General features: G+C 44.6%; 2 protein-coding genes across 6 annotated transcripts in view; one reads left to right on the top strand and one right to left on the bottom strand.

Annotated features, from left to right (window-relative positions):
• The first annotated feature begins 2378 nt into the window (after positions 1-2378).
• MRPL16 (mitochondrial ribosomal protein L16) lies at positions 2379-6366 on the top strand. The gene is made up of 4 exons (XM_082476171.1): positions 2379-2568; positions 2931-2996; positions 4688-4836; positions 5684-6366. The coding sequence occupies exons 1-4, from the start codon at positions 2514-2516 to the stop codon at positions 6167-6169; spliced, it is 756 nt and encodes a 251-aa protein (XP_082332297.1). The 5' UTR covers positions 2379-2513; the 3' UTR covers positions 6170-6366.
• Positions 6367-6637: 271 nt separating this feature from the next.
• Positions 6638-9459, bottom strand: part of STX3 (syntaxin 3) — a 44182-nt gene continuing 41360 nt past the window's right edge. For 3 of the 5 annotated variants that reach the window (XR_014267821.1, XM_082476142.1, XM_082476148.1), the window contains 2 exons: positions 8875-8972; positions 6638-8355 (listed from right to left, as the gene is read on the bottom strand). Coding sequence is in view for 4 of the 5 variants with exons in the window: in XM_082476142.1 (XP_082332268.1) it covers positions 8895-8972 (78 nt within the window). In the remaining variant the exon portion in view is untranslated. The remainder of the gene's footprint in view (positions 8356-8874; positions 8973-9459) is intronic. The other 2 variants (XM_082476149.1, XM_082476152.1) reach the window with 2 other exon arrangements.

Genomic DNA, 9459 nt, shown 5'->3' with positions numbered 1-9459 from the left:
GCTCAAAAGAAATACCAAAACCGTACAAAAATGGTATGTATAAGGATGTTTATTACAGCATGGTCTATAATAACAGACTTGTAAATAACTTGACTAAGCCACAGTAGGGAATCATTTATTATGGTGAAAAAATTCATAGGAATACCATGGATATAGTCGGTAAACGCCAAGACAAAAGCATGAACAGTAGTTGGCATTGTTCCCTCTTCTTGGCCAAACAATTAGGACTAGATCCATTCTTCGTGCCTGTTGACTTACTCCCTGAGAAATGCTGGAAATAGCTCTCTTGTAAAATTCTATTAACTCCCCAAGTTGGGACTGACTCTAATTTAGCTGGAAAGCTCTGGAATATGTGTAGACACAATCATTTTTCTCATGGCAGTAAGGTGTGTATGTGTATGTGTGTGTGTGTGTTTGTGTGTGCCATTTAAGTCAACAACCGGACCTGGGACTGGGCTACAAGTTTCTGTTATCTCTGGATGTTTAAATAAGAAGATTAAAAACTGAGGTGTTAGATAATTTTTATACAGGTGGGAAAAATATACATCCCAGTGAATACTGGCCTGGATAGTCCAGAAACAATGCCTTGTACCTATACTCTACTTTTTAAATTTTCAAAGTGCTCATAGAGCACTGATTCCCAAACTTGATTGGGCATTAGAATCACCTGTGGGGCTAGTTCACAATAGGACTTCCTGAACCCCACCTTTAGAGTTTCTTAGTAAGTGGGGACCAGATATTTACATTTTTAACAGAGGCCTCAGGAAAGTCCAAAGACCACCTTTTGAGAGATGTTAGCAAATGCATTCCAATAAAAGTAAGTTCATCAAGGTTCTTAATCCTACTTTGCATCATACTACCTGTGTAGCAAATCGTTTAATCCTTGAACCTCAGTTTCCTACAAATAACTGCCATTGAACTATCAGAAGAGAAGAGTAAATAAAAGAGCTGTGAAAAATCGAAGGGAAAAATGATTTTCTGTGATCAGGGAAGACCTCAGGTCCACCCTTCGATTTTTCACAACCCTTTATTTAAACTTCTCATATCTCAACGTTAGCTATTTGTATTCTCATCGTATCATCCCTACATAAATATAAATTCATAAAGGATCACTGATTTTTCATATTTGTATCCTCCATTGTACTTAACACAACTCTTACAAAGAAAAATAGACATTACAGTACTCCTTAAATGTAGAATTTTGAGTTAATTTTTAGTTCTTTTAAAATAAGCAATGAGGTAGAGGTTTTAGGGCACCAAAAGACTTAGAGACCAATCAAAGAGTGATTGTACTGCAGCTTTATTCTCCATCCAAACAATCTTATACAATATTCAGCTTGAGATTTTTAAATACCTGAGTACATTTGAATCTCCCACTTTCGGTGGAAGGGAGAGGGGAGCACAGAAGAGCTGCCCAGAATCCGCCACGGGCTGAGGGGGCGGGGACAGTTTAACCCTTTTAAAACTGCTCTTGGGACAGAAATGATTGGCTGTAATAAAATTCACTAACTCTTTTGATACAGATTCAGTGTGCAAATAATCAAGAAGTACATAAAACTGTGGAAAGGGAGAGTTCTTCCAGCAGCTTTGCGAGATTACAGGTTTTATTTGTTGCCATTTACGATATTAATCCTTGGAGAAAGACCACGCACAGATTTAGCATGATTTAAATACGATAGACATCAGCCTCAGTTGGTAATCCCTTCGGTGTCCTAGAAGCTTGGAAAAAGATACTCCCTCTTTCTAAATATTAAAAAGCTTCAGGCCCATAAAAATGATTTGCCCAACATTCTCCCAGAATAATTATACTTTTTTTCATTTTAACTTGATATCGAGTCATATTGTCCGTTCACTGGGGTCTGTGGAGTCACACCGACTGTGCTCAAATACTGATTGTACTGTTTTCCTGCTGTGTGGCCCTAGGAAAGTTAAATCCTTTGACCTTCGAGATGGAATCTGCAAAGTGGGTGTAATGACTTACTTACCGCATGGATTCGTTGGGAGGACTAGACGCAAGGATGAGGTACTCATCGCCCGACACATTGCAAGAGCCCAGTAAATGTTAAGACACTGATGAGTCCTTCGCTTTTTTCTAACGTCTTGCGGGAGAGAAAGGGGCTAGAGACGCGACGTAATGTAGTGAATTTTAAGGAACCAACTTGCCATATGAACCCAGGCTTTCTCAGCATGGTACTTCGCGGAGAGAACTCCCCGCCCTGCCGCCCTCATCTCCGGAGAGACCCCAGAAGGAACGCAGAGCCCCCAACGGCCAAAGGTGCGCCGGGGCGTGACCCGCAGACACCAGGCCGGAACCCAGGTTCCGAGGCTCCGGTTTCTACCGCTTCCACCCGCCCTCACTGCAGGGGGCACCGGCGCGAACGCAACTTCCGGCCCGACCAGGTGGGGGCCGGAGCCGGTTCCGGCGTGGCTCGAGAGTGTCGCGTTCCCTGCCCGCGTCGAAGTGTCCGCTGCAGTCGCCTTGGGGAGCCCGACGCGACCGCACGCGCGTGACCATGTGGCGGCTGCTGGCTCGCGCCCGCGCGCCCCTCCTGCGGGCGCCTTTGTTAGGTCAGAAGTTCCCTGTTGTTCCCTCCAGGCCTTGCCTCTCTCCACACCCCTGCCCCGCATCGGGTATCTCGCACAGTCCCAAGACTCTGCGCACGGTTGCGGAAGCACGGGGAAGGGGCTGCTCTTTGCTGCCGCCCCTCCCGCCATAAGATTCGTGCAAAAGGGTCAACAGCGTTCGTGCAACCTGGGGATCGGCGCCCAGAGTCCCCGGCTTGTCCTTTGGGGACGGGGGGAAGTGAGCCCCTTTAGTGGAACCCACGTCCCAAACCCACAGGACACCTCTGTCAGGAGCATATTTGGCCCAGAGTGTACCAAGCCCTGGCCTTCTCGCCTTCGTCGTTTAACTTGATCTGTCTTTGTAGATTCTTGGGCAGCGCCGCCCGCCAGCGCTGGCCTAAAGACGCTGCTCCCGGTGCCAACTTTTGAAGGTGAGAGCTTATCTGTTTTCCTGTTTGTAAGTCTTTTCTGTGATGGAACCCAGCAGAGGATAGGTTAAGAGTAGGGAGTATTCTTGTGTCCCCTATCCCCATTCACCCATTCAGTAATTATGTATTGAAGGCATACTGATGCCAGGAAGTGTTCTAAACGCTAGAGAAAAATCGAACAACAAGAGACTCAAAAAGGCTCCTGCTTTTAGGGAGCCAACCTGTCATGGAATATCTCCCCTATGGCCTACCACTGGTGCATGGCCCACAGCTGCCCACTCAGCTAAACCTAATTGGCCTCAATTTAGACTTTTGATGTTTTCTCCAAATGAGGTTACACATGTGCAGTCAGTAACAATATTATGTGAAAAGCATTAATTTGTTAATATAAACAATTAAGGTAAGCCACAATTTGGTATATCTAACTTACCTTTTTTTTTTTTTTTTTAATGTATTGGAAATATCAAAAAAAATGAAAGCGGCCTTGACCTCTGAGGGCCTTATCTTCTACACATAATTGTGAAACTACTACATGCACTGGATTCCAGTACATAGGGCCATGGAGGCAAGAGAAAGCATTACTAAGTTTCTCTGTAGCTACATATAGAAATGGCAGGGGGCAGTTTCTGTAGCCCTTAAAGTCTCCTGTTTCATACTGGACTCCATCACAGAGCCATGCTTGTTTTACTATAGAAATACTTTAGATGACTTACAGGTTAATTTTTTTTTTCCATATTGTCAAAACGTCAGACATGATAAAGACGTAGCATGTCTGGCCCTCCCCCAGCAAGCACATTGTAGTACAGGTCTTAGCATGAAAAGCCCCTGTATATATAAAGAGCACTAGATCAAAGGAGTACTAGGTTGTAAGTTTCCCAACAAGAATGTGGCAGAGCAGGAGAACTTAGGTATTTTGATGTACAATATAGTATCCTTTCCACTACCTCTGTTATCAGAGAGGCAGTGTGGTATTTTTTCTTAAGTGACATACTGTCTAGCTTTGCTGTTTTGACTGGATGACCCGAACCAAATTATAAAATGTCTCTAGGCCTGAAGTTCCTCTTCTATAAAATGGAGATTAAAAATACTACCTGCCTAATGTTCTGTTTCTTGATGTGGATGATAGTTATGTGGGTATGCTTGTGTGTTCACTTTGTGATAATTCACATTTTTTTATGGGGCCCTTTGATACATGTGTGTTAAACTTTTAAAGGTTTAAAAATATTAAAAAGGAAGCCCTAAAAGATACCAAGGCTATCAAGTTGTTTTAAAGATTAAATGAGATAATGCATGTAAAGCATTCGGCTCAATTCCAGCACTTAGTAAACATTCACACACACACAAAAATGTTACCTAGTGTTATTTTGTGACACTCTTATATCTCTGTACCTTCTCTAACAGTCCCTTTTTCAGTGTTAGGTACAGAGTAGGCATTTTAAAAAAGCATTTTGGTTTGAAGGTGAAAACTCTGCTCTCTTAAAAGGTTCAAAAACATTTGCATCAACCACTGTCGTAATCAGAAGATTCCAGTGTCAGTGAAAGCACCCACAAGATAAACCTAACACACTTTTGGAATTGTTGTTGAGTGGTAACTTTAAGACTTTGACCTGACTGTTATAAATCTTTCTAGGAAGAAAATGAATCCTTTGAGATGTGTGGTTTGACTTATTCTTGGTTGTCTGTGCTCCTTTTAGATGTTTCCATTCCTGAAAAGCCCAAGCTCAGATTTGTTGAAAGGGCACCACTTGTGCCAAAAGTGAGAAGAGAGCCTAAAAACCTGAGTGACATAAGGGGACCTTCCACTGAAGCCACTGAGTTCACTGAAGGCAGTTTTGCGATCTTGGTGAGTCCAGCGTCAAGCGGCTATAGGATGGAAGCCAGGGATTAAAATAGACTCCTTGAGTTCATTGTTGTCTCTTCCTCCACAGGTTTTACTAGAACTGCCACTAGTTGCCCTTTAAACTGATGAGCAGGACCCAGTAAGCATTAAGTCATAAATGTTTTTTGTTTTACGTAGAGTGAAAATAATGTGAAAGCACAAGGAAGAGGCTACCTAATTTACCCCATAATCAGACCATGAGATTTTCTCAAGCCTCTGGTCAAAATAAAGCTATCCATGTTTTAGTACATGGGACAGACGTTTCCTTACTCATCAGGTAGCTTCCGTGAAGACTTGACGTCAGTACCTACACAAATGGCTGTGGACAAGGATTTCGTTCCCATCAGGCAGCCAGAGTGATGTTTTAACGTCCGATTCCCACAGCCTGCGTGATCAGCCCCTGCCAGCCTCTCAGATCTCAGTCTGTTCCCCATTCCTCTCTCTACTCCGGCCACACCGGCTTCTGCTCAGACTCACCAAGCCATTTGCTGCGCCAAAGCCTTCGCATACGCCATTCCTCTGCCTGGAACACTCACCTGTTTTCCCTTGGCTGGTTCGTTCCATTCTGGCCTCAGCTATAAAGGTCACCTCCTCAAAGAGGTCTTCCCTGGCTATCCATTGAAGCGGGTCCACCCTTGTTCCCATTTATTACTGTACCCTAGGCTTTTCCTCCATGGTACTTACTAGAACTTATATTTTTACTTTCATGTGTATCATTGAAGCCACAGTTACCATAAAAGAAGAGACATAATAGATCCCATGAAGGATATCTAAATCCCCATATGTTTCTAATTCTTCCATTTACTTTTAGGCACTGGGTGGCGGTTACCTCCACTGGGGGCATTTTGAAATGATGCGCCTGACAATCAACCGGTCTATGGACCCCAAGAACATGTTTGCCTTATGGCGAGTACCAGCCCCTTTCAAGCCCATCACCCGCAAGGGTATGGGACAGCGCATGGGGGGCGGCAAAGGTGCCATCGATCACTACGTGACCCCTGTGAAGGCTGGCCGCCTCATAGTAGAGATGGGCGGGCGTTGCGAATTCCAAGAAGTACAGGGTTTCCTCGACCAGGTTGCCCACAAGTTGCCCTTCGCCGCGAAGGCTGTGAGCCGTGAGACTCTAGAGAAGACACGGAAAGATCACGAAGAACGAGAACGGAACAACCAAAACCCCTGGACCTTTGAGCGCATTGTCACTGCCAACATGCTGGGGATACGGAAAGTGCTGAGCCCCTACGACCTGACCCATAAGGGGCGATACTGGGGCAAGTTCTACATGCCTGAGCGTGTGTAGTGAGGATGTGAGCAGGGAACGGACACAGGCTGTTTATTCCCCTCAGCCAGTCCTTCAAGTCTTCGGGTAGCTCTGATGTCATAACCAAGGAGCAGCATATGAGGAGATGCTTTCTGAAAAGCTGTACATTATCTGTCAGGTTTTTTAAAGTGCATTATATTTATATTAAATAAAGTTTGAGCATCACCTCAAGATGATGTAACTTCTCATTGGTCACTAATTCCCTTAAATGATTAAGAACCAGGCCTGATTGACCGTTTGTTAGGAGCTCTGATTCTCCCCGGCTATAAGATAAATGTCTTCAAGGCTGAAGCAAATGTTTGCATCTCCCACCTCTGATTCAAGTCAGACTTAATATCTGTACTGCCTTTTATATATACACACTTCAGGAGCTAGTTTCTATGACATTTTACTAGTTACAGACTTATAATGTTTTTTGGAAAAGCAAAGAAAACAACAGTACATAGGTTAATTGATTAAACATATTTATTTATGCCCAGCTACCCATCTTCTCTCAATCTTAGAAGGGGGGATGTTGGACAATACGGCAACAGACATACCCTTGCCTTTCAGCAAAAGGAACTGATAGAAACAAAACCTGAATTGTGTGGTCCTTCCTAGGCCTGAAACCCTCCGGGGATGGGGGTTATTTGGCTCTATGTCTGTGTCCCTACAGGTCCTAGCACAGTGCAGGGTGCCACACAGCACTCAAATCATGACTGTTGAATGAACAAGGGCCCTGGGTGACTCAAAGCCCCATGGTTCCAGCTCCCTGTTTGCCTTTAACAAAATTCGTCTATTTTTCAGAGCTAGCCAGCAATGGTTTCTATCCTGTATTCAAACCAAAGGAAATACAGATTGATAGGAAAAATATTAAACCATTTGCTTTGAAAGTGGGCAGAAAACAGCACACTGACTAAAATGTCAATTTTTTAAATCCCACTTTCTTAAAAAGTAAGACCTCCGGCAAAGAATAATTTACTTTCAAAAGTACAAATTTAAGCAGTGGTGTGGTCCTCGAGAATTGTATACCGTGATTTTTTAATATATTTTTAGTGAACCTCTTGTACTATAACTAATCACTAAATTGCGTTAGAACACACCTGAACCTTGAATTGGGGACAGTGTTTGGAACAGTTTCTTGTACACAAGTTACTGGCCAGCAAAGCCAGTTTCAGCTGGCAGCGTGAATCAGTGAGAAGGGGTGTGAGTGACAGCCTCGTTTTTCTGACCTAACTTTGTCACTTCTTCGTTAGGGTTCACAGAGCATGGTATTTGTGACTGTTGGGCATTCAATCACAGCATAATGTGTTTCTTATGGGGTCCATGTTTAATTACTGAACCACAGTCCTGGGGCCAGCCATCTCTGCAAAGTAAGAGGCCGTTGACAGAACTCTATCACCACCTCCCGTAAAAAAAGGACTTTCAAGTGTATGTTGTGAAAGGGGGGCCTGCTGTGCTTCTGCGTGGGTGGATGGACCATTCCCAGGCATTTCTACACAGGCTGTGACACAGACCATTTCCCACTGATGCCTTAAAGCGTTTAAGAGGCAAGTCCAAGGACTCGGCCATAGCAGAAATGAGAGCTTAATTTCAGATAAAGTCAACAGATTCTTGAGCAGCTATAAGCGGCAGGCACTGTGCTAAGTACTGGGGACATAGCAGCGAGGGAGACGTGCCTGGGGCCTATCGTTAGACAATCACCTTGGAGAACGTTGGACCCTGAAGAAGGAAGGAGACAGAGCGTTGGTCAAAGGTGAGACCCAGAACTGGAAGAGCAGAAGTGACAAGTGCCCTGATCCTGACTGACTCCCAGCAGTTAAAATCAGATCCTGATGAGCCGGGTGTGCTTCAGCCATAACGGCAGCCTGGGCTCTGGCTCCGAGTTTATTTCCTGAACAGGTACCTATGCTTTCTCCTCTACCCTGCAGTCTCCTTTAACCATCCTCCTAACCTGCTACACAGTGCTGTACTCCCTGTTCCTTCACCCCTGCCTGCCACCCAAGTCCATATTTTGGTAAATCTCCCTTTGTGTAACTTTTAACTGGTAGGTGGTTGAGGTCCTGTGTCCTAAGAGGTTTCATAATGGAAAGAAGAGCTTTTGAGGAATCTGCAGCGGAGAAGGGATGGCACCACAGAGGTGGAAGAAGAATTGAAAATGCCAGGTGAGGCTCCATCTGTGAGGGCTGAAGGGCATAACAAAAACGGAGGGAAAAAAATCATAGATTATACAGCAAAACGCGTGGGGCTAGGATCACCAAGCCAGTCTACAGGGGTAAGGGACTGCTCACAAGGCTGCAAAAACCTGGCCTAACCTCATAAGGGGAAAATTTTATTGATATTTACTTTGGGCTCCCTGTGTCGCCCTCTTCCAAAGAGTTCAGGGTGCTTCTAATGCAATAATGAATTCATTCTCCTCTGCCGTTCCCACATGCCAGTGCCCAGATGTCACTACAGGAAATCAACACCCTTAGGCAAAGCATTCTGAACAAAACAGTCTGCTACCAGACCTGCTTATGGGACAGACTGCCACCTTCTGTCTCCCCATCTACCAACTCCCTCTTCACTCATTTTTCTTGGTTTTCTCCAACCTTTATTCCAGCACCCAATCCCACACAGATTAAGGCACCTGGTGACAACCAAAGCCCTCAGGACACAAGCGTCTCGAGCGAAAACAGGCCTGACCCTCCCCACAGACGGCTCACCTGTTTTGTTTTGGCTTTTTTCAGGCAAATATGCCCCCAATAGTAGAAGCTAAGATGATCGCAAGGATAACACAGCAGATCATGATCATGATCTTCTTCTGCTCATCCAGACAAGGAAAGAAAAAGCACGTGAGAAACAATGTCACTGCAGAGAGGGTTCCAAAGGAAGGGAGACAGGGGTGGGTCTGGGCATGGAAGCAGATGTGAAGGTAAAGGGAGATGGATCTGGCTTCTAGAACCCAGGGTACTAAGAGAAACGTTACTTCTCGGTGAGAGATGCAAAAATCAGATCAACGGCAAGCTCAGAGGATGTTTCGTATGTAACATGTTCTGCCTTCCAGCTGCCATCCTATCAGATTTACCCCACTTCCCCCCAGAGCGAGATACTCTCGGTGAGTCAGCTAAAGTCTTTTGTGGGGGGGGATCCCTTGAAATCTTAAGACTCAAATACAGTTACACTGCACTCTTTGAGAGTTAAACCATTTTCAAAAATTAGAACTTTTGATCCATCTGATCTAGCACATGGTTAAAAAAAAATCTAACCCCTTTCCGAAACCTAAACAAAAGTCACCACATGGTGGCAGC

Source organism: Balaenoptera physalus (assembly GCF_965194825.1).
Source record: "Balaenoptera physalus genome assembly, chromosome: 10".
In the NCBI taxonomy this organism is placed as follows: domain Eukaryota; kingdom Metazoa; phylum Chordata; class Mammalia; order Artiodactyla; family Balaenopteridae; genus Balaenoptera; species Balaenoptera physalus.
Note: the sequence above shows the minus strand (reverse complement) of the source record. Positions and strands in the feature narration are given on the sequence as shown.